This window comes from Ambystoma mexicanum, chromosome 5p (genome assembly GCF_040938575.1).
Source record: "Ambystoma mexicanum isolate Mex_15411 chromosome 5p, UKY_AmexF1_1, whole genome shotgun sequence".
NCBI classification, from domain to species: domain Eukaryota; kingdom Metazoa; phylum Chordata; class Amphibia; order Caudata; family Ambystomatidae; genus Ambystoma; species Ambystoma mexicanum.
Genome location: NC_090930.1, coordinates 324,060,728 through 324,086,992, shown reverse-complemented (window position 1 = coordinate 324,086,992; position 26,265 = coordinate 324,060,728). Strand labels below are relative to the sequence as shown.

General features: G+C 40.8%; 1 protein-coding gene across 3 annotated transcripts in view; it reads left to right on the top strand.

Moving 5' to 3' along the window:
- The window catches only part of AFF2 (ALF transcription elongation factor 2), a 1,055,119-nt gene that overhangs the window by 462,996 nt on the left and 565,858 nt on the right, over nucleotides 1-26,265 (top strand). For all 3 annotated transcript variants that reach the window (XM_069612762.1, XM_069612763.1, XM_069612761.1), the window contains exon 4: nucleotides 26,091-26,135. In XM_069612762.1, the coding sequence (XP_069468863.1) occupies nucleotides 26,091-26,135 (45 nt within the window). The remainder of the gene's footprint in view (nucleotides 1-26,090; nucleotides 26,136-26,265) is intronic.

The following is a 26,265-nucleotide window of genomic DNA, read 5'->3' as shown; positions in this document are numbered from 1 at the left end:
CAGTATCGAACAAAGTACACAAATAGCTATTTGGCTGTCAATACATCACAGAGACCACCAGCAGGTTTCAATGTGAGCAGTGAGCAAGATTTGCTAGCTGGACATCAGCGTATTTATACAGTTTGTTACAAGTTAATTATACACTGGGCTAGGGTCGCGCCAGGTTTGTTTCCTAATTTACATATCTCGTTCATGCGATTTACTTTTCAACATATTTAGTCACACACACTATTATTCTTTAGTTTAAAGTTTACACTCTTTACACATCGTTTTAATACAGATCAAACAAATGTTTAGTATGTTGTATTTGGATAGCGTTATTGTTCTTGTATACTTGTAGGTTAACATCGCTGATTCAAGTAATCCCCTGATCCCGAGGTCAACGAAGGACAAGGTCTACATGACCCTAATATGTAGCCTGAAGGCAGGTTGGACATTAACTCCCCTACAGAGGTTGGAGAGGTTAAAGCAAGAACAAGAGCACACGAGACGGCCATTTTAGACTGCAGGGTGACTTTGCACGAATAACTACAATGGCGGCTTTAACCTAAAATGGAGGCTTGATTTACTTAAGGTCACGACCTTGTAATACGGATTTCCTCGCAAAGCGACTGGGCATAGGCCAACATATACAATGAGGACGAAACAATATTATATCAGTTCTAACAAGATGATTGGAATACCAAGGTGCCTAGGTGCAGAATCCCATCGGGAATTCTCCAGAGTTCCCTGTAGACCAGTCCACCTCTGGTGGGGCTGTGAGGAATATGATGCTGATCCATCTCTAGTCATACTCACTTTGTTTCTCTCTAAATGGCCATCCTTATCCCACTGCAGTACATTGGCTTAGACTGTGATGTGCAAGGTAATTGTAGATGTGTAGCAGGTTATTGGTTGATGTCTGTTAGGAGGGTGATACTTGCACCTTTAAATGACTAAGAATCACAGGTTGCACATTCTGATTCTACTATAAACAAATAGATATTCAACCGCTATGTGTTAGTCGCTTAGTATGTCTATATTGTTTGAGAATGTTAGTGCAGCAACGTTAAGACCGGTGGGCAACTTGGAGCATCCATCCAATGCGGCTCAATGTCTTGGTAGTAGTACCCTTCAGGAAAGGTAGTTGTAAGGATATGTAATGAGGCACCCATGAGTGGGCTGGTGTCTCCGGCAGTGGACAGTGGGCCTGGGTGAATGTGGGGGGACACAGGGAGGAGTGGAAGCCACCGGAGGCATGTAAAGTACCAACTGGACAGTGGGTGAGAACAGTCCCTGAGTGAAGTTCAGAGTAGGTATTCCAGAGAGTGCAGAGTCCTGGTGAGGTCCTTAGGAACAACTCAGATTTGTGCCTCTGTTGCAGTCCTCACATGGGTTGGCATATTTGCTGCAGTTGGAATGCACAGCCATTTGTTGAGGAGTCATATTAATGACACGGCCTTGAGTTCTAATCATATTGGTTGTATTTCAGCATTGCTTGCCCTGTGTGCATATTTGTGGGTGTTTGAGTGTGTGTGTGTGTGAATGTATATTTGTTTGTGACCATTCTCCTCCCTCTTTGCTCCTTTATACTGCACATCCCTGCAAGATGTTCGGATGAATTAGAACGACATACCTGACATTTACTTTGGTTGTCAATGGGAATCTGTTTAAACATCGATTCAGACCTTTGACAAGCCAGTGGACTGAAAGGTTATGATCAAAAACATAAGGGTTTACGAAAAGCAGTTACTGCGGAGCAGCCTGCAAACTACTGTGATTATGCAGCTGCTGCGATGACAGTGCATGAAAAGTGAACATCTGACAACAGCACAATGCTTATATGACCACAGTCACATTCCAAGTGCGGCCCACTGCACATTAAGATGTGAGCTGACTCAATCTCTTGGAACACATGCCAAATTGCCCAAACTAATAGGCTCGAAGATTATTATCTGCTGCAAAGATAACACTCACAATCCATATATGTAAACCATCATGGGAAGAATAGTATCATGTCTAGATTATCATGGCATTTTTGGAGCATGTGTGAAATGGTTCCTAGTCACTTTTTCGACAGTCATATTGTTGAAATACAAAAGTTTCAACACAAAATTGTCCCAAAAAAATGTTGGATGCTTTTTATCAAAAAAACTGAAATTACACTATACGAAACTAAAAAATAACATTTACATTAAAAAAATGCATTTGAAAAAAAAAAATCGACGATTTTGTTTCGACATAATTGTATTTCGAAAATATGTTTTCGAAATATTGACTGGATACCGTGTGAAATATCTAAGTAATGCTTAGCTTCTCAAATTCAGATTCATTTGAGGTGCATCCTGGATTGATGGATGAAAGGGTGAATGGATGGACGTATGGAGGATGGATAGATAGATAGATAGATAGATAGATAGATAGATAGATAGATAGATAGATAGATAGATATCGAACCCTTTGAGTGTGGTACTTCTGAGGGCCTCTGATTCCTAGGTGGAAAAAAGGTGCATATGCTTTGCTAGCTAAAAATCCCATGTTATAAGAGGGACCCAACTGTTTAGACGTTTGCTGGAAAACACACCATTTATATTTGTTTCCCATATCTGTCATAACACTTTAACTATGATTATTCAACTGTATCTACTAGAGCTCTTCTATCTTCATTCCACCTGATAGATGGACATTTTATATAGTTACCTTGTTATTGTGATGAATTACTTCCACATGTTACTCCCGATGTTCCCCCGAAAATATGCATCATAATGCTCCATTTTATGTTCTATTATCGTCTCAGAATTTCTGTTGTTTTTCCCCTTGGTCCCACCCTCCTTGAGTGCTTTGAAATACCTTCCTCTGTATAGGCGCTATATAAATAAACAATACAATACAATTCTGAAAGAATTATAAAAGCTGAGTTGTTACTTGTCTGTGGGCATTCCATGTTACTATTTGATATTCTCCATAACCTATGTATTGGCATTGTCCGTGTTGTTTTACGACATAGGTTCCATCATTTTTTTATTTGACTTTATTGCTTATGAAATTGGTATAAGTAGGTGCAATAATGTTCACACATTTGTGAAGGCCATGAAAGTGTAGAGTGAACGTGCACGGTTGGATGACAGTTGCTTGCCAGGTATAATCCCATTGTATGGAATCCCGTCATCCAAAACACAATTTGTGCAGCCTTTACACAATCCCAATGCTCTATTAATCACATTTGGAAACTATTTTTCCTGATGGTCCTCTTGAATTGTTGTACACTGTTCTTTTCCATTGTCATTGTTGTGTGATTCCCTGTCCTGCTCACCACCAAAATGGTGTCTGTGTTATGAATTAGCTGGCTTTTTCTCCCACCACCAAACACCTCTGATGCCCTCCTCCCTGTCTTTTCTCCCTTTTCAAGGAATTACAAGTATGGTGTGATGTAGGTCTGCATATGTCCAAATCAGTGAACTAATCTTTTCCAATGCATTTTGTTGTGCTTTTGGCCTCTCTGAGATTCTCCATGTTCTTCATATAGTCTGTATTCTGCATAGTGAAGAAGTGGAAGCATCTTACCTACAGGGTACTTTATTTTATTTAGCTATCTGTAGTTTTATGTGAATGCTTTCTTCTCCAGCATGGGGTCTTGCATGGATTCACATGCTCATGAATATTCCCTGTCAAGCTAGGAATCCTCAGTAAAAAGAAAGCAGTTAAGATTTAGACTTAAACTGCTCATCTCCTCTATAGCCTATCAGTGTCCTTTGGATCATGCTCACCCTAGCCAATGACACTTGTCCTCCTAACCTAGACCCCTGGTGACCATCTTCAGATTTTACAGCACGCTTCTAGTGTTGGGAGAAACCTGAGGGTATTCTCACTCCTAAACCACTCCGTTGATCCCGACCCTGGGGGCAGACAAGTGATGGAGGATCACCTGGGTGGAGGGTCCTTGGGGACTAGGAGTGGGGTGCCATTGGTATACCCTTTTCCTATCGACAACCAAACCAACCCTTCCCCAACCTTAATAGGCTGTTATAAGCCAGTTCCCTTAATTTCTCCACAATTGATACTTGACAGTACTGGGACAAAGAAGAGGTAACTAAGAACAATGAAGACTATGCCCTTTTACCACTCTGGTTCTGGGACGAGGAAGATGCCTGCTAAGAACTGTGAAGGTCAGGCATGTCCCTTTGATTGTGGTCAGGCAGGACCAATTGGACATTCTCACCTGCACCCTGTCAAGGGGCTATAGGTGTATACAAGGAGACCAATTTAATGGAAAAGCGAGCGACAGGAGAAGCAGCAAGAAGGCTGGTGCAAGCAGCTGGAGCAGGACGCCGAGATGCTGGGGACTACGGAGAGAGGAGGTCCTCAGAAGCGTTGAGTGGGAGCTGGGACTCCCTGGAGCAAGCTGAACAATTTTGAAGGGAGTCGTGAGGGAAGGCTGCCCCTTCCCTTGCTTTTCGAAGTGCTTGTTACCCTATGTGAGAGGACCAACACAGAGGTGTCTGAGGAGCAGGAACTGCAGCCATGGCATGTAAAGCAGAAGCAGTGTAATCTGCACTGCAACAATAACTATGAAAGTGACCAGTGAGTTTCTAATGAATGGGAAACCTGGTGCGTGAGTGTGTAAACTTTATTACTGGCTGAATACTTTGTATTGGAGTGGTCATGTGCCTTGAGTGAGCACATTTTTCAAAAGTCCCCGATTCTTCATTGTCAATTACTGAAGAGTTAGGAAAAGCTCAGAATACTTTGTATCGGAGTGGTCACGTTTGTCAAACACATTTTCAAAGGTCTCCAAACACTGGGATATTGGATAAAAGTGAAACAAATGCAAATTGAACAATAAAGCACAATTGAACCAAAACCTAAACTCATAATTATTGAATACCGAACTGAATCAAAACCTTGTTAACAATCAGAATTAAGGCATTTAAAACCCAGAAAGGGAGCAAAGCCTCATATTCAAACAAAACAGTGTATGTTAAAATGCTGAAACGAATACAACTTTAAAGGCTAAACCAACCACAGCAAGCTGAGTTATACAATTAATGTGACTTTAAAGAACATACAAATGAAAGGTGCTGAATCTTAATTTCAAGTGGAACTTTACAAATTACAAGGAACATTGATGTCCACGTGTGTTAAAGTTACAAACTAAATCAACGAATATTTGAAAAACACAATTGAATGAACTTTGTAACTTGAAAAGGATACCTTGTTTTTTGAACAGTGTTACTTAAATATTGGGGAAAGGAACCCCGAGACCTGATTCAGACTATTTCATCTTAAGTCCAAGGAAGGTAGTTTTGAGACTTTTTGTGGAACTGTTTTACACTTGGGGAAAGGAGCTGAAAGGAAGCTGGTAGCTGGAAGAAGCTTAGAACTTTGTGTTAAACACTATTTTCTTTTTGGTTGCTGACATTCGTACACATTGTACAGATTTAATTGTGAATGCAATTATAGTTCTGGGACACAGACAGATTCTTCATTTGAACTCTTTGACTCAGACTTTCCTTCGTTTTCTTTCCGTGGGAAAATCTGACCATATCAAAGGGCAAGTTAGACATTTTTCCATCCTGACATTTAAGTTAATAAAAGTGTTTATTTTGAATTCTGAATCTGTTGTCGTTGTCTTGCTTCATGATGCCTTCACATAATCCTCACGCTTCACTCCTCGAAAAGCAGTGTTTTTTTGCTTTTTTTTAAGACATTTTCCACCTCATCATGTTCATCAATCGCACAGCAAATACCGGCAGGGGGGACCTGTTGTCGGCAAAGATCTTCAATCCATCGATGCATTTTCACGCCGTGGCGCCACAGGCCCAGGCTTGGGCCTACACCTTGACACCTCAACTATGGCAGATGCCATGAAGAAAACCCTCTTCAGGTTCTGCAAAATCTGTGGCCTGAAGAATACCTTTGTCAAGGATCAGCACCTCATGTGCATTTATTGTCTGTAAGAGGATTCAATTCAACACTACAGCTAAGTCAACGCCTAGTCTAGAATACTGAATGAAAACCCTTATTGATATATCTTTATGTCCAGTTCATGCGTTCTGGATGACTACCCCTATATAACACCCCTCTCTTGGAATCCTCCTGACCCCACTGAGCCAAGAAGTAGTTCTGTTTTGCAAGTTTAAAAGGTTTATTTGATAATTTAAACAATATATATATATCACACTTTATAATAAATTAATAATTGGACATCACACTTAATCTGATCAGTAATCAATAATGGATAGTATGGCACTAGCACACTTCTTTATAATCAATGATGAGTGGTTATAGGATGGATAAGATAGCAACAATACTTTTATGGTTTCAAATGGATGCAATGTGGAATGAAATGCAGTACAGAAAATAACTTGATAGGATTTCAGCAAAAGACAATGTAATCACCTTCTTGGACAATTCACCCCCCCTTTTATGCAATGCAAGGAAATGGAAGGAAGGCACACAGTTCTCAGAAATGCAATCAAATGTGATTCAGTTCACCCCAGCAAGCTTAGACCACAGATCGGAGTTTTAAACACAGGCCCAAAATGCTTTTATATGTGCTGGCAATGAAGAAAAAATATGCTAAAATGCTTTTAATTCCCCCTAGAGGTTCAGGGTGAGTGTTATCAAGTTAATATTAGTCCAGGCTCACTCTTGCAATGATTCAGGGATGATTAGCAGGTTAAACGAATTTCTGGCAAATGGAAGGCAAGCAGCAGCAGATTTTTACACGTGAAGAAATTTGCAAATCGCGGCAAAATTCGCGAGTGCGCCGGGCGCGATTACAGAGGAACTACAAGGACTATCACTATCGTTTTGGGGTCCTAGGACAGCCTAGGATCTCAGCTTCCAGATGAAAGTTACTGCAAGTCTCTAAGACAAACGGTCGCAGAGATATGAGCGATTTGGTAAAGGTCTTTTTTCAGATTTGAAATTTTAAAGTTCAAAAAGACAAGTGCAGCTTGCAACTAGAAAATGACAAGTGACAGCTTTACAAATGACAGGTGACAGTTAGGAGGCAGTTCTACTTAGATTAAAATAGCTTGGATTATATTATTTTAACTAAGAGATTGGTTCTGCACAGTTCTGCTAGGTACTCACACTCTATTCTTGAATTAGAATGGGCCTCGCCACGGATCTGGTCACGTTTTAGACTGGACTCTGGTCTCTGCACTTCACAGTGATCTGGGTCAGCTCTCTCTCTGGATTCTGGATATTTGATAGATTTGAAGTCTCTATGTCTGCTCTCTGAAGGTTGAGGGAGGTAAAGTATGGATTTTCCCGGCAGAGCTTCCAGCTGCAAATGGATTTGAAGGTCCCTATCTGTCCTGTCTGTCTGCTTTTATCTGTTTTTAAAATGGGTGTGTGTGCAGCATCACTAGGCTCTACCCCTCTCCACTTGCCATTGGCCACTTCATCCGCTTCCACTTGATTGGGGGAATGAAATGAAGTGTCATCATGATGAGGTCTGTTTATGATACAGAGAACCCACCCCTGTCAACTTTACACACAATCTATATTTGCTCAAAAAACATATTTGCACAGGTACACATTTGTTTAAAATTACATGCACCCTTCACATATCACAGGAGGTATACCCTGTCCAAATCTGCTCTTCCTGGGGGCTTGCATTCAGAAATGGCAATATTTGCACTTTTTAACTGATTTTGCAATTTCGGACATTAACCCAAATTTACACACATGTGCGCAAGGAGTATGGACATTAGTTGATGACGTGTCAGATTTTTCCCATGCACACATTTTGAGTAATATCCTCTTTTCCGCTAAAACCCTCCTGAACATACCACCGGGTCCTAACACGTCTTAAAATGTGGGCAGAAAAATCACAAGAATTATGGTGTCATTTACATAATTTTCACAAGTCCGTACTATGAGTTATTCATCTTTTTAGAGTTATGTTCTGGCCCAAAGGGGTGTGGTTTCCCCCCAGCACAAGGTTGAATTTCTGGTTTTTCCAGTTCTGCCAAGCCAGCTTGCTCTCACGGGCAGTGCTCCTCCCCTGTCCTTCCAGGAGGAAGCTCCATTTACGACTCCCGCCAATAAAACATTTGCCTGAGTCAGGACAGGGCTTTGTTCAGAGCTCCTGTATTCTGTGGGGGCTCCCCTTAATTCAATTATCAGAGAGATGGCATATCCTTAGTGTGGCCAGCAAAAGGCAGATAGGCCTGGGAACACAGCTGTGACTCAAGTTTCATCTCCTGTCGTGGCTAGCTGGTGGGCAGAATTCAGTTCCTTAAGCCAGGTTTCAGATAAAATGTCACTTTTTGTTACCCAGTTTAAGTCAAGACATTTTTTTACATATGCAGCTAGAATGCTGATTCTAAGTTTAAAACTATGACATTTAAACAATTGCAACCTATGTGACACTCAAAGTAGGTCACTCATTTCTTTTAAACATTTAGATTTTTAGTGTCTTTCAGTCCAAATTTACTTAAACTGCTGAAATCCACAGCTCAGCCAGTCTTGTTATAAACCTTCAAGTCACTTCAGAATATAACTTTACATTGTATCCCCCTCTCAGTAAGTCTTTCTTTGGCTTGCCTTGGGTTCATTTATTCAGTTTTACACAAAAAAGTAAAATCTGGTGTTGTTTTAAAACGCCGGCTTTTGGATAGTGGTGAGTACTGGTACTGCACCCCTTTTTGGGATTTAAGAAAATGAATTCCCAACAGTTATGGGTTTGCTTTTGGCAATCAGCATTGCCATTCCCAATGGTTTCAGACTACTGTGTGGGTAGTCCAATGGTGGTTTTAGGCAGTGTCCTTCTGTGCCCATAACATCGGCAAAAATGAGTGGCAGCCTATTCTTCATGCATTTCCCTGTGCATTTTCTGGGAAGCTCTGGCCATCATGATGTTTTCCATGTCAGTACTGCACAGTTTTGAGGTAGGGCTTGGATGCGTGGATAAAAACATCCCACAAGCCCCCCTCTTGCGATGGCCATTCTGTTTCACTGATGGGACTCGCAAGACCTGGGATGTTTCCTCATCTTCTTCCAATAGATGGCACAGTTCAGCATCTTTTTCTCCATCCGGTCGGATCGATCGGTTCTCCTCGCCGGTCCTGATGGGAATATTGGGCGGTACTCTGGGCCCGTTTGCGTCTCTGCTCCCGGTCTCCGGATCATCCTCCTTGTCCCGTCTCCAGGTTTTCTTTCTCCTGGGACGACAAAGGAAGAGCAGCAATACCTATTCATAGACATTTTTCCACCACTGTTGAGATAGTGGGGCAGCATATGCATTTCATCATAACAAAACATTACATTCTTATTGTGAAAAAAAAAACAGTATAACTAAGAGACAGTTTCATGCAAATCACAATATTTTAGAGACTAGATGTGGTATGTTTTATGGTTGGAACTGAATTAGTCTGAGACAGTACCCGCTAGGATTCCAGTGGATTCCTCCAGTTGTTGCAGAGTGTGCCTGGGGTGGCAACATTTCAACTGGTTTATGTGGACCCACTTGTCTTCCCCCTCTGCCAAAGGACCTTTAGGGATGTGGATTTTGTAGGCCACAGGGGAGATCTTGTCGATGATCTCAAAGGGTCCCTTCCATGTAGGCAAGAATTTCCGCTGTTTTGCCTGGTTTCTTTGGAAGTTGTATAGATAAACCCGGTCCCCCACCTGATATTCCTTCCTGGAAGTCTTCAGGTCATAGTGGGTCTTCATGCTATCAGCCGATCTTTCTAGATTCCGCTGAGCGTAAGCAAAAGCATGTTGGAGGTGTTTCCTTAAATTCTCCACAAACTCATGAGTAGTGGAGGCATTTATCAGTGTCTGCTCTTGGGTCCTGTAGAGCAAATGCTGAGGAAGCACCATCTTGCGCCCAGTCATCAACTCAAATGGTGACATTTTGGTTGCAGATGAAGGGGTAGATCTGATGGCCATTAGGACCAGAGGTAATCGGATATCCCAACTTGGCCCAGAATCTGCCACAAACTTTTTTAAGATGCTCACAATTGTCCGGTTATATCTCTCTACTGCCCCAGAAGAAGCTGGCCTGTAAGCAATATGCAACTTCCTTTTGACCCCCAGTATCTCCCACATCTTTGTCATTACTTCACTGGTGAAATGGCTACCCCTGTCTGACTCAATCCTTTGAGGTAGACCAAAACGGGAAAAGATGTGGTTAATCATCAGGGCAGCTGCAGTTTCTGCCTTGCAATTTGGGGCTGGGAGACATCCCACCCACTTGGTAAACAAGCATGTCACAGTCAACATGTACTTATTCCCCCTAGGAGAGCGAATCACAGGGCCTACAAAGTCGATTTGTAAATCTGACCATGGCAGTGTCATCCCCCTCCTTTGGAGAGGCGCACGGTGCGTGAGGGATGTTGGCTGAAATTGTGCACACACAAGACAACCCTTCAAATATTGGTTGAGGTCCTGGCCCATGTGTGGCCAGTATGCAACCTCTCTTAAGATTTCCAATGTTGTGTGAAACCCCCTATGACCGGCGGTGGCCGAATCATGGGCGTGACTTAACATCAGGCTTCGGAATGAGGTAGGAACCACCCACTGATCGTGGCCAGCTTTGGATTTCCTTACCAACAAACCGTCTTGGATCTGGAACATTTTTGGACATTTCATCAACACTCTTAGGTCCTCTTTCCCAGTGTAATCGGTATCCGTCAGGGGAAAGCTCTCAGGGTCCTCAATGTGCTGGTAAAATTTACCAATTATTGGATCCCCCTTCTGAGCGGTAATCAAATCAGCATCAGGGGTCTCCTTACTCCATTGTGCAATTGAAAGGTCGTTGTGAGCATTTGTCTGGGACCTAGTGATAGCAGTGACCTGGATCTCCCCCAACAGGGACTCAATCTCAATTAGATCCCCTTGGATGGCCCCGGTTTTGGCCAGCTGATCAGCTAAGTCATTTCCAGTTTTGTCTGGTCCCTCTACTTTGGAATGACCCTTGATATTTTTCCAATAGATGGTCATCTCATTCGAGGTGACCAGATCATCAATGTTTTGGATCAACTTCCCATGTTTCAAGGGTTTGTTGTTAGCACATAACATGCCTCTGGCTTTCCAATTAACCAGGTGCTCCACGAACCCGTTCCGTACATAATCCGAATCTGTGATTATGACCAGTTCGTGGAGTTGATGCTGGACAGCAGTGAGGATGGCCTGATGCACAGCCATCAATTCTGCCACCTGACTACTTCGGGGACCAATTTTGTATCCAGCGGAGGGTTCTGTGGACTCATTCACCCATGCATTCCCTACGCCAGCCACCAGTTCTTTCTCCCCGTCGTTGTCAACATGGTAAGAGCATCCATCCACATATACAGTGGGCATTCCCTCACACTTGTCCTCTTCAAAGACTTTGTGTGGGGAATTAAGGTATGCCTCTGTGTTGTCCTTGATTTTTAGACTTTCGTCCTCGAGACAGTTTTCTCTGGCACAATCATGCAAGTCAGCCAGACCTTGCGCGAGGGGACTCTTCTTGTTTTGGCCATATCTGACCTCCACAGGAAAGCCTTGCATTGACAGAATCCAGGAAGTAATTCGGGAATTACTCACATTTCCGGCCCGGATTCTGTCACTTTGGAGATATTGCAGAGGCTGGTGTGGAGTCTCCACTATGATGTGTTCCCCCTGGATAAACGGGCGGTAATTCTTCAATGCCCACACCGTTGCCAGGAGTGCCTTCTCACAATCGTTGAATTTTTCCTCCACAGAGGATAAAGTTTTGCTCGCATAGGAGATTACTTTATTGACCTTGTCATGCTTTTGGTATAATACTGCCGTCAAGCATGTATTAGAGAACCCCGTCTCCAGGAAGAACTCCTTGTTTCTGACAGGGTAAGCTAGGCAAGGCGCTTGTGAGAGGCTTCTCTTGAGTTGTCTTACTGCCTCGGCTTGTTCTGGACCCCATTCCCACTTGACCCCCCCCTTCAGGAGATGAATCAGGGGTCTGGTGATCTCTGCGTAGCCCTCAATGAACTTTCTGCTGTAATTAATCAGTCCAAGGAGGCTCCTTAGTTCCCGCAGAGTTGTGGGGTCTTTCAGTTTCTGAAGTGCTTCCACTTTCTTTTCCTGGGGACAGAGGCCCTGAGGAGTAATCTCATGCCCCAAGAAATTAACACGGGTTCTACACCATTCAGGGAAGATCAGGTCCACCCTGCCCTTAAACTGGTTATTCTTGGGCTTAGAGAGAATCTGGTATCCCTCCGGGAGGAAAGTGTCAAAAACAGTGACAGAGCTGGCAGTGAACCATGTCTCAGTGAGGGCAAGGACGTCAAGATCAAAGTCTTCAAGCAGGTGACAAATGCCAAAGGAGTGTCTAACAGCAGAGCAGGTGTTGAGGGTACCTAAGTGAAGCTGGTTGCCACCTTTGAAGGTCTTCCGGGGAAGGGTACAGGAATATGGTATACCTGTTGGTGGTGGCAATGGGGCCAGAGGGTTGGCAGAAGGAGTATTGTCAGGAGAAGGGAGGGAGTTTATGAGAAACAGAAGATGCCTGTCAAGAAGGAGGAGGTTGGGCTGAAATCCCTGGACCATGACAGTGCCATTCTGATAGACATTAATGATGCTCCTAGAGGATGGGAAGCATGCTAAGAGTACTTCCCATTGGGTTCCACCATTAATGGTCGAAGAACAGAAAGGGGAGAGGCCTGAGACCATATGGGGAGTCCAAAGGCCTGGAGAGGGAATGGCAAATATGATGTCAGTGACAGTCTTCCTGGAAGAAGCTTTGACAAAGGTGTCAGCGATGGGCAGGCCTGGATTGGAGCTCAGGAGAGCTTTCTTGAACCTTTACCTTCCAGGCTTAGAAAAACGAGATAGGATAGCTGATAGAGTATCAGTTAGTAGATAGGGGAGACTGAAAGCACCATGGAGGGAGAGAGCAGAGAGATAGAAAGGGAGATAGAGAGAGTGAGAGGGGCAGATAAACTGCACAATGAAAAATTAATTCACTAGGTGGCCCAACAGAAAGACAGGTGCAGAAGAATCAGGTGCACAAGAAGGAAGTCCAGACCAGTGAAGGGAGTCCTGTGCCGGATAGATCCATCACGTCTCCCGGTGGCAGGGGAGACACGCAGCACCAGGAGTCATACAGGTTGTCAAAAAGGGTGTTGAATTGCTCCTGCAGCAGAGGGGACTGTGCCATGGGCACTAGCATGTATTTTAGGGGGACTCGGCCCTCCAGTACAGACACGTGAGGTGGGCGGCCAACCATGCTATGGCTCACGCCACAGAGGACATTTGAGGCAGGGCAGATGTAGTGGGCCACCTCAGGCAGAAAGGATGGCCATCTTGTGCTGGGGTAGATCAACCACGTCTCGCTGTGGCATGGGCAGACATGCAGCACCAGGAGTCACACACCAGGATTCAAGGGTGTTGCCTTGCTCCTGCAGCAGATGGGGAAAGAAGTTCCTGCAGATGGTGCTGGTGTAAACATGAAATGGCCTCAGCTACCATGAGGCTAGGCTAGCTGCCCCCATCTCCAAGGTGACATTAGTTAAACTCCTCCGCAGAACAATCAGCATGTACTCACTGTCTGGGTCCATATGCCAATAGGCTAGTTTCTCCACACCTGCTCGCTCCACCACAGCTCTCTGTGCCCCTTACAGTGGACCTCCTCTGTCAAATGCTACTAAATGTGGGTATGCTGCATGGCTTGCATGGGATGCCTCACTGCATGCCTGGTGAGTCTTGATTGGCTCACTCTCAGGGCAACTCCACACTCGTCAAATGCTGCCTTCAGGGCCAACCTCCCATGACATACGGTTCCCAGGGAGCAATTTAGGCACCTCTGACCGCCGTTCTGCTACCAGTGGGTGCTCAGCATGCTACGCTGTCTCAGTCCCCTGCAGTATCCTTCCTCCCAGTCACCACATCCACAGGGAAGAAGGATACCGCACAAGGTCTATTGTAGCTAATGTGGTTGGGGAATCGAACATGAAATCACATTGGGAGTGGTTATTGTTCTTCCTCCGACCCCCTGTTAGAGATCCTAATAATATGTTTCTTGTGAAGTCCTGAAACAGACAAGGCTTCTCTCATCTGCTAGCAGAATAAAGCTCTCAAATCCCTGCATTGCTTTGTTGTTCCAGAAAACATGGGTAACAAGGGAAGTAATCTTTGATCCATTTACTAGAGCTAGAGAAATTAGAGGGACTAGCATTAGTGAGCATCGTTATTTTTTATGGTATAGCACACGTAAGGGCGGGATCTATTAATTGTAAATATCAACAATCCTCCTGGGGGTTTGTGTATGGAATCCATAAAAATGGTCCTTTATGAAGCTCTCATACCTATACTGGTTAAGAATTCTTCTGTGGACATTTTGGTTCGAGGTGACCTGAACTCCTGGGGTATTGATTGCAGTTCTGGGAGGGAGATGTGTTTCTTCCCAATACAGGATTTAGCAGTAAGTTGAAATCGGTTAAAAATGCCTGTATCAGGTTCGAATTCTTTGATGACCTGGGGCCACGTCTAATAAAAGTGGATAAGGTTGGTATACCAGGTCCGTTTAAGACCTGGTTTAATGGAATGAATTCCTCTATCACTGATTATTCTTTAGTGCTGCTGTGGTGACTGACACTCTCTTGGAGGTGTCTGACTTTACGATGTACAGTGATAATGCGATGAACTGCAATATGAGAGGCAAGGATGAGGTCGGAGTTTTGCAGGTAAATAATGGGCTTAACCGGGTTGGAAAGGCTAACAGGAACATAAAGGCTATAATTGGTTATTTGAGTAATCTTGTCATTGACTATGGAATGTTAAATACTGTGGATGATATGGCAAATTGGATATGTTCGATCACTGATCATTTTCTATTTTCAAGAAACTTTGGTGCTACAATAGTTAATGGGAAACATACACACCTGTATGACTGTGTCATCAAAGAAAGAAAGAGATTATTATCACAATCCATAAGGAGTGACAACTGTGCTATAGGAGAACTGGGTTCTAAGTAAAGAGAAATTAGACGCTTGAAAAATGACTATAGGAATTGGTTAAAGTGGTACCAAAGATCCTCTAGGAACAAGGCGTGCCAAGTGCTTTATAAAGTAATTAAGAAGGGGGATAGTAAAATGTTGTGGAATGTATTTAATAAGGAGCGTAATACATCTGGTATGATGAATATGCTTGGGCTGATTTCTTAGGTACTAATTCAAGGCTCCCACTGCTACAAACCCTAATTACGCGTTAAAGTTGGAATATAGTAAAGATGACCTTGTGGAGATTTTAATGAATCTCAAAACACGGAGGGCCCCTGACCTGGATGGGTTCTCTAATATGGTCATGCCGGCCAATCCTGAAATCTGGACCAATATCTTGCTGCGGTTGTTTTAACTGGTGATAGAAAGCAGTAGAAGCCCCTGTTCGTGGAGGCAGTCCCATATTATCCTGTTTTTAGGAAGGGGAGAAGAGGCAATGCAGGACATTATAGACTACTGTCAAGTAAAATCTTTGCCACACTGCTCCGTAAATACTTTAACACGTGGATAGTGGATAATCATGAGCCGTTTTCAAACTGGATTTAGGAGGGGGGTGTATACAAATTAAATGTGTTGTGAATAATATGATGTGGCAAGCATGAGTAAAATCCACCTTTCTTCTGTATGTCTTATTCATCAATTTCGCATCAGCATTTGATCAAATTGATCATGCTGATTTACGGGCCAACTTAGAGATGCTCCAGATGCCAGGGCACCGGTTGCGCGCATGTCAACTGCCACATGAAAATAATGTGGCTAGGTTTAGACTGAGTGGGTAGGGTGACTTATCAACCCCAATAGGGGCATGAAACAGGGGCGCATGCTCACCCTGTACTATTTAATTTGCAGATGGTAAATTTGGAGGTATTCCTATGAGAGTAGGGTAGTTTTCCTTCGCACATAGGGCATTTAGCGATTACTAATCTTGCCTATGCTGATGACTTGGTTATTTTTGACTCATTATTGGAATCTCTAGAAGTGCCTGGGTGATCATGGAGTATGCAAAGGCAAACGAAATGAAGGTGAACATGTAGAAATCTAAGCTAATGGAATTTTTTAGAGTGTCCAGTGATTAGCCTAGAATCATGATGAAGAATCAAGAATGGTCAAATTGATAGAGTGGAGAGCTACTGCTACCTTGGTTATGGGATTTGTGCCGTGAAGGGTGTAGAAGAGTTGTTGAAAAAGTGCTACAATAAGGTTGTTGCCATTATTTTGTTAATTAAACGTTTTGTCATTAGCAAATCGGGTTACAGTCTCAGTGTGGTATAGTTTCCATATGCAAGCAAATGTTGGTGGCTAGCATAACTTTTGCCTTGGAATGCTCTTTTACTGATATGGACAATTGGGCTTTCACCTCGAGGATAACATTTGGAGGCGAATTCTGGGGCTGTCTAGTACGACCCCAGTTGAAGCAGTATGATTGGGGTTTGGCTTGACATCCCTAGCAACGAATACAAAAATGAATAGATGGAAGCTATTCATTAAGATCGTGTGTGCTGAGTCAAGCACAGTGTTACCCATTCTTCGGACTGGCATTATGTATAGGCAGAGTCTGGCCCTGATGGAACTCAAGTCTTTGAATGACTGTTCTAAATTCGTCTGGTATCTCAAGTGGAATGAAGATCAAGGATTACTTTTGATTTAAAAAAAAAGCTCTATAATGGGACTGGGTTGCCAACCATGGCCATCTATCTAGACTTCCCTCATTGAGTACGTTTGCTAGAATGCATTTTGCAATTGTGTAAAATATATATATATAACTCAATTTCAATGCCCCGGTTTGCGAAGGGCATATTTTGCTGCTAAGACTTAATAAACTCCCTGTTTTAGATGTGAAGGGTTTTTGCCTTGGCATACCCAAAATTAAATGTTTCTGCAGGCTATGTTGTTATCCTGGGATGCCTGAAACTGCTTGTCGTGTAATCACTGCTTGTAAATATATGAACAAATATTATGTTTGATATTACATGAAGCATGCAGATGGTTTACATGAAATGGAAAATTATTTATTCTGGCTGTGCTTCTGGATGGAGTACTTCATTATTCATGGTAGTTACAAAGGTGTGACAGGCCATTGAAGGAGGAAATTGACCTGCAGCAGTAGTGCTTTGCCTTGTAAGCCTTTATGTTTTATGGTATTTATAATTGGATATTTTATGAATGTTTGTTTCCTTTTTCTTTTATTTATTATTTTGAATTAATGTGTATATTTTGTACATATTGTTATGTGAAAAGTTATTTTTTTGAACTTTATCACATTACATGAATAACAACATATTTTTAATAATAGTGTTTTCCGATTATTGTCTGCTACCCGTGGTATTTATACCAGGAGAGCTCTGGTGGTGTGTTTGGGTCATAAAACCTTTCCCCCATGCTCATGTGTGCATCAGAGTGTTGTCTGCTGGCTGCACGTTTTTCTATGTTGAGATCCCTGGATGCGTTTTGGTGGCTGTAACTTGCATCCCTGCCCAACATACAAATATGTAGGTTTCCCTCTGGTGGGAACACTGAAATTGTGTTGCCATTGCTGCCTTCCACAACAGCTGTAAGTATAAATGGTGGTCATGCGTTCTGTGTGTCTATGTTTAGATTTAAGGTAAATTCCAAAGAGCGCAGATGCAATCAACTTGAAAACTAAGAAAAATGATGGAATGTTTAGGAGATTGCTAGAAAAAATAATTTTAAATGAGTTCTTCTAACTCACCCTGTAGCTACCCTTACCTTGGTGCTTGACCGTGGCAAGCTGCAGAGTTATCCTTTTGATTGCACACGACAGCAATTTTATTACGATGTGACATAATGCCAGATGTGACGTTCGACTGAAGTTTTATAGTAACACAAAGTTGTTTTTTTTAACAAGAAATCGTGCTCTGATAATCTGATAATCAAACACAATGTTTACATTTGCTTTATTGTTAAAAAGTGGGATCAGTGAGTTGACATGAGTTGACTTTCAAAGCAGAGACTCAATAACATAATCAATGCTATTTTATAGTGAAACATTGTATATGTTTTATGTGCAAATCCCAAAGACACACCAACAGATGAATTACAAAATGCCTTATTTTAAGATTAAAAAGGTAATTGGAATCTGCGAATGTGTGAGAAACAGTCTAGTCAATTTTTAGGATGCCCTCCTTGGAGAGCTCATTAGCACTATGATGATGGAATGATTTTATAGAGTTGACAGTTGATAGCTCTGACCCTGTCAGTACTAAATGGTAAGTGCTAGGAAAAGTTTAATATTCATCTGGAAAATATCTTAAGGACAGACATCCCTGACTATTATGAGTTTTTATTTACACTAGTAAGACATCATGTTAAAAGTCATTGGTATTTCCAGTGTTCAATCATAAATAGCACCAATGTCAGAGCCACTTGGCCATGCACCCGAGACTGTATGCCCTGGCAACAACCACCGCAGCATATCACATTCATATTTGCTTATAACTTTGGTTGAAAAACAAATGTATAAGGAACAAAGGTATTAGATACTATGGATGTGATATGCTGCTATGGTTGTCCTTATTATTGTATACTTACTGTTTGGTCTAGTAATGGGAGTCCATGTTTTTCTTCTTCATTTCTGTGATAAAAGAAAATAGCATGTTAGTATTAGTATTTTGTAATGACTTATTACATTGTATAAGCAATATACTTTTATTTTTTTTCGACCTTCATATTTAGTAGAGTATTAATCAGAGTACTGTGGTTTCTGGCTAATGCTTTATACTTTGCTTTGTTGTATTTTTTTGGAGCAGTAACAGATTCTTCATTTGTTTTGATATTATAAAATTTTGGAGCAGTTAGATACCAATTGGCGTATTCTAACTGTCTATTTTTTTAATATATTTTAGTGGTTTTGATTTATCTATTTGGATATTGTTAAATTTTGGGACAGTTAGATACCAATTGGCGTATTCTAACTGTGTAGTGTATTTTTGGCCTAATTTAGTGGTATTCATTTATCTGATTAGTTGTTATAGAATCTTTGAGCTGTTAGATAGCTTTTGGAGTATTCTAACAGTTTATATTATTTTAACACAAATTTATAATTTTGGGACAGTTAGATACCAATTGGCGTATTCTAACTGTGTATTTTTTGGTCTAATTTAGTGGTATTCATTTATCTGATTAGTTGTTGTAGAATCTTTGAGCAGTTAGATAGCTTTTGGAGTAGTCTAACAGTTTATATTTTTTTTTAACACAAATTTACTTAAAGGTTTAAATACAGTTTATTTATCAAATTTTGGTTTTAAGAACATCAAATAAGCGTTTGTAAGATTTGCTGGTAATCTCTGCTTTAGAGTAATGGTACTATCATTGCATTCAAACCATCCACATTTCTTTTTTATATATGCCGTGTAGTGCCTTGAATTGTTTGTGGCTCCTGCGTGGTAGATTATACCTATTGTTGTGAAGGTTTTCTTACCAAGTGATATTTGACTATGTGTGAATCCAGTCATCTTGCAGTTGTTTTTGGTGCCATCTGCATTGTAACGTAGAAGCATTAGTATTACGTATTTACTATGTGTTTGTATTACTAACGTGGAGCGATTATCTGAATTGCAGGTAGAGCATAATCTACCATGGTTTGCATTTTGTACAAGTTGCTGAAATGGAATGGATTCACAATTTGGTATTGATATATATATGAAGCGTCATTGGGAATTTCTTCTTGTGTCACATTGTTGCACAGAGTGCATGTATGTTTCCACATGTATGAAATCTGGAAGATTTCCTTTATAGGTATGTTTTTGTTTTCCAGTACTTGTAGTAAGTACATTAAAAATTCTTGTGGATCTTCCTGTGAGTTTATAGTGAATTTCACCATTCCAGCACAGTAGTCCAATTCTTGTCTTATTCCATAAACACTATATGTGTTGTCAGGATTGTTTTTTGCGTTTCTATGAAGTACTAACATTTGCATACACAATGGGTCTCTAAAGTGTAAGTAAATGTTGTCAACAATTGGTGGTAATTGAAATAGAATATTCATTGCTACATTTGCATAGCAACTTACACCAACTATATTTGAGAATTTAAATGTTGCCAGGAGAGATTTTCTCAGATACTCTTTTTGCTGAGAGAACAAAAGATAGCTATAGCTGTGTGTTTCAGAAAACAGATTGTTTGGATTTTAGGAGATTCGTGGATACATTGGTTGAAGGTGCATGCAGAAAGCTGTGGAGTAGCTGTAGATCTTGGATTCCCACATGTGGAAGTACACTGGCATGGAGTACGTGGAATGAAGTGGTTGGACTTGCTACCTCTCTGTGCTACTTTGGAGACAGAGCAACATCCAGACATAATTGTAATTCATTGTGGAGGGAACAGTTTAGGACATGTGACTGGAATCTTTTTGCAATTTGCTATGAAAGAAGGACTTAGGAAGGTTATGGACATGTTTCCTAATTCTCAAGTGATATTTTCACGGATTGCGCAGAGACAAATGTGGCTTCGTTCTTCTTCATTTGGTCCACAAATGGAAAAAGCAAGGCACAATGTTAATAAGGCTGTTTGTGCCTTTCTAAGAGATTTTGGCATGTCTTCTTTTCACAATGAACATATTATGTTTTGTAGTACATACATTTTTCGCAGAGATGGAGTCCATCTTACTTATGCTGGCAATCAGATTTTTCTGAGAAATGTACAAAATGCATTGCGACCTTTTTTGGAATTACAACAACGATTTTGAAGTAGATGTTAAGCATTTACAATTTTTGACTTACAAACACCACCCAAATGCTCTTTTCAGAGCCACCACTTCTTTCCAGAGAAAATTACAATGTTTGTGATGGAGCAGCAACCCCATTTTTTTAATGTTCGCGAACTGTCCGCTGACTTCTAAAAAATACAAAGAGCCCTGCTTCATTTATTTTCAATTCTATTTTTTAACTGGGAAAGGCGGCTCTGAAAAGAGCCTTATTTTTTTTGATTTTTGTAATTTTGTATTTTTTTTTGGTTTTTCAGACACGACACACTAGGAGAGGAGGGTAAAGGAGGGTAACGGGGGGACACCAACCACAGGGATAAGAAAGGGCGAGCTGAGAGAGGAAGATGTAGAGTGGGTTTTATTTGGGTAGTGAGCAGGTCTTCTCGTGCTCTGAGACGATAGTCTCAAAAGCACTCCGAAGTCGCTCCCCCCTGCAGAGTACTGTGTCACAGTACATACATACAACTGTGACCCTCGTAAGGTAAGGGTCATCAGCATTCTGTATGGCCTGTGAGGCAGCTTGAGGAAGACGCTGTCCCACAGAGGTGGTCCTTGTGGTGACAGGATCAGAAACAGAGGATGAAGTAGAGGAAATCAACCTGCTACGTTCTTCGCAAGGTACAACCCTGCGAATAGCCCCAGAGTGAAATGACCTCAGGTGCCGCTTCATAGTAGTGGTCCCAAAGCTGTACTTACCGTGCTTCCCGCGACTGAGTATCATTTTGCACTCATTGCAGGTAACACGGTTCGCACGAGCCTTAGAAACATTACCATGAATGGTAAATAACTGCCACACCCAAGACTCACGCCTAGTGCGGGTAGTAGGGTTTTCCTCTACCTCATTCTCATCATCCTCTTCTTCCTCCTCCGCATCCTCACTCCTGTTCCCCTCTTCAGGCCCTTGGGGAGGTGGTGGTGGTGGAGGGGCTGGGGGTGGTGCTGAAGCAGGTGCAGCACCAAGTGGCATTTCAGCAGCCAAGGATGCCATCTCGATGATGGTGTAGTCTGCAGGTGGCAGCAAAAATCACTGTGTTCTGAAGAATAGCCAGAAACACAATGGGAATAAGCTCTTGGGCGTGGTCTTTTATAGGGGTGCTTGTGCGCGGTTCGCGGACATGCGCACTGTCCGCGGACAGATCGAACACAAAAAAGGGATCGGAAAGTTTCAAAAGGTATATAGAAACTCAAGATTGCTATGTGGGACTTGTGCCATGGTGAGATTTTATTGAAAAATATTATGGATTAACTGAAAATGTACTTTTAAATTGTTCGGGGACACGGACAGTGTCCGCATTTCAGGACACACGATGAGCGTGGGTGCGGTCATATGATCCGTTCGCGAACTAGTCAGCGAACGAAGCGCCTGTCCGCAGGACACCAAGTGCACAGAGATTGGTTAACGCATGCGCATTGATGTTCTACGGACACTGTTCGGGTTCTGAAGTAAATAAAAGTGCGTCACACGTGAAACAAACATTTCAGGACACCGCGTGTGTTCTTAGAACAGTTTAAACTTGGTAGCGAACAGTAAGGACAGATATAGTGTTCTTCGGGACACGTGTAATTTCGTTTATGTGCGAACATTTCAGGACACCAATTGTGTTCTTAGAACAGTTTCAATTGGGTAGCGAACACTACGAACAGGTATAGTGTTCTTCAGGACACCTCCATTTTCGTTTACGTACGAACATTTCAGGACACCAATAGCTTTCTTAGAACAGTTTGAACTTGCTAGCGAACAGTACCGGACAGGTATAGTGTTCTTTAGGACACTTTAATTTTTGTTTGTTTACGAACAATTCAGGACACCGCGTGTGTTCTTAGTACAGTTTCATGTTGCTAGCGAACACTACGAACAGTTGTACTGTTGTTCAGGACACATCATTTTTGTTTATTTACGAACATTTCAGGACACCAATTGTGTTCTTAGGACAGTTTTAAGTTGATAGCGAACATTGCGGACAGATATAGTGTTCTTTAGAACACTTTAATTTTTGTTTCTTTACGAACATTTCAGGACACCACGTGTGTTCTTAGAACAGTTTCAACTTGCTAGCGAACAGTACGAACAGGTGTGGTGTTCTTCAGGACACCTCCATTTTCGTTTATGTACAAACATTTCAGAACACTCGCACTGTCCGCGGACACTTTTATTGTTTTAAAAAAAAAACGGAAACTATTCACAATACAATATAAAAATTAAACTTTATTTAACATATACTAATAATTTATGACAGAGAAGGTGAGGCAGAAACAGAAACAAAAACAGGAGAATTTGGGGTTTCAACATGATTGGTATTAGGTGAAGAAGGGATGGAAGTCTCATCAAAACGTTTTGGATTATGGAGAGGGTTTGGGGATAATTGACTGGGATATGGTGAGGAGGGACAAGTACATGTGGGCAATGGTACAAGGTTTTTGGTTTGAAATGATTTTCTACAAAAGTTTTTAAATTATTAAAATTAGCCAACAATACATCCATTTTTTATTCTATATTGTGAAGACTGTTATCCATAACAGGGTTTTCTGAAGTTTTTTCTATTTTGGTATGCTCTGTACAAAAAAATAATATATATGTTAAATGTATATAAAAAATAATAAATAAATGGTTTATATTATGAAGTGTTTACCATTAGTTTCACTATCTTGTGACATTTCTTCATGTGGGAAATTGTCCTCTAGCCATTCCAGAGTACTAGACATTTCTGTGAGAAAAAAAAAAAAGATAATATATTGTTTAATTTAATACAGAAAGTTTATAAATATATGATTAAAATGAAGTACACTTACAATTTCTGGTAAGATAAGTCCTATGTATTCAGTGGGTCTGGTCTTGTTCTCAGTTCTGTTGTGTCTGTGAGGTAATTATGTTGGAAGCCAATTTATCTTCTTGTGGTATATTTCATTTCAGAACATATTGTATTTAAATGAATGGTTAGTGTGTTACATATATGGGTTACATTTATTATGTATTACTATATATAATGTGTTTGTGTGCTGCTGTTTGAATTTGTTAAATGTTCCTATATTATGATATAACAATCAAACATACCCCACCACCCCCCACCCCCACAGTTTTTAGGTAGTGGTACTGTTCTCCGAACATGTCCGCGAACATTAAATAAGTTCGCGGACATCACGTTCATAAGAAGAGATCTAGTCAGTTCCATATGACATGTATATAAAGTCAAAGTCATTATTGTTAAGTTGTGCTACTAAAAAACTATGAAATTCAGTGAAAAAACTTTGTTAAAGGGACGTTATGGTTAAGTTGCGCTACTGAAAACCTATGAAATTCAGTGAAAAAAACTTTGTTAAAGGGACGTTACGGTTAAGTTGCGCTACTAAAAACCTATGAAATTCAGTGAAAAAACTTTGTTAAAGGGACGTTATGGTTCCAAGTAAAACCGAAAAACCCTTGAAATTCCCCAGTTATGGTAAGCTAAGCAACCATAACTCGCGCCACCACCGTGCACTGCTAAGACTAACACCCAGGACATCAAAGATGACATCACAAAGGTCATTGATGACATCACTGATGACATCACATGTGTATGTACTTCTCATGAAATATGTGTAGAAGGGATTCTTATTATGTTGCGAAAAAAGTGTCAAGAATCATTGCATGAAATATACCCTTATAAGTGCATTGAACGATGCATTGATATAAATAGCATCCTATTATGGGGTTATATCTAGTATACTAAGCTACTCATACAGAAACATAACATTGTGTGCAGCGTACAAGATGAAGGTATGATATTTGTAATGTTAATATGTTGAATAATGAAATGATAATTGTTTTCTTAATAGATTTTTGTGTACTGTGAAATATGTAATAAGTAGCTAATAAAACCCATGTATTACATAATTGCATTACTATAGACAAAACACAAAGACACAAGAACACATACCAATATGGGTATATACAGGGAAAGTGAAGTTAGCAAAAAAGCACAAGTAGTAGCAGAAACAATGCATAACTTAACTGATTAGTTTCATGCAAATAAATGATTGCTGTTTCAAAGCTGCTATTTACCCTATGTATATGTATCACTTGATGTGATTGGACCCTAAGGAAAGTAGTGTGAGTACAATGTATACAAATATGACCATTTACAGGGAAAGTACAGCCATAAAAAAAAAACAACAGAACTATCAGAAAGTGCTCATAAGTCTAGTGATTATCTTTATGCACAAAAAGGATTGCTGTCTTTCAAGCTTGTGTTTTCCCATATGTTTATGTTTCATATGATGTGACTGTACTCTAAGGGAATTACTGTAAGAACCTACTAGAAGGATATGTCTACAAATAAAATAAAATTCTTAGTTTCTGACTGTTACTGAAGGAAACCATGTGGCCTAGATATGTCAGCAAAAGAAAAAATAGTGAGCCAGACATGTGATGTCATCAGTGATGTCATCAATGACATTTGTGATGTCATCTTTGATGTCCTGGGTGTTAGTCTTAGCAGTGCACGGTGGTGGCGCGAGTTATGGTTGCTTAGCTTACCATAACTGGCGAATTTCAAGGGTTTTTCGGTTTTACTTGGAACCATAGCGTCCCTTTAACAAAGTTTTTTCACTGAATTTCATAGGTTTTTAGTAGCGCAACTTAACCATAACGTCCCTTTAACAAAGTTTTTTTCACTGAATATATATATATATATATATATATATATATATATATATATATATATATATATATATATATATATATATATTTGGGTCAATTGTGAAAAGGTCAATTGCGGGAGAACCATCAGTGTTGCATGCAAAGTGGCATCATAGTGCAACACTGATATTTGTGTCATAGTACGCATGCCAGCAGCTTGCCTCTCATTGTCTACAGGCTGGATATCACATTCAATTATTTGATGCCCCTCATTTAGTCTCCTCTTTAATCCAGAAAAGCCTTTTCTGCAATAGATATTTACTATTTCCCATCTCTGCTTTTGTTCATTTCTGTTATCAACGCTAAATGTGGGACATGATCCCTAATGTGTCTCTATCAATAAATTGGCCATTGTGTCTACACTTTTGTGACGATGTAATAATTCACATTTGTCTATATGTTTACACATTTAGCAACATTTAATCTTTTATTTTTCATGAATCGGTGTCCATGCATTTCTAGTTTGGGCTACGATGACCTGTAACTCAATAATCTCATCACTCAGGAAAATATGAATAGGTAATTACATAACACGTCATTGTACTTTGCTGCCTAGGATGCAAGCTATAAAAAAATGCATTACGATAGTCACTTATTGTTTTATCGGTTACATTATGCAGTAGCATATTCACATTTACAATGTCTTTACATTTACCTAGTATACACTGTAAGCAATACATGCATAGCCACACGTTGCTTTATAAACACATACTTATTTTCTGTTTGTTTTTTAATCTAGATCAGCCTTCCAAATGATCCCAGCTGTGTTGAAGATATATTGCGGGTAAGTTCGCCCCCTTATCCTTTTCTTATGACATTGTGATGTCACATTTTGTAGTACCATCATTTTAAATTATGTGTGTAGTTTTGACCCATTTAACTGCTATAACTGATCCAATCATGTTGGCAGCGAT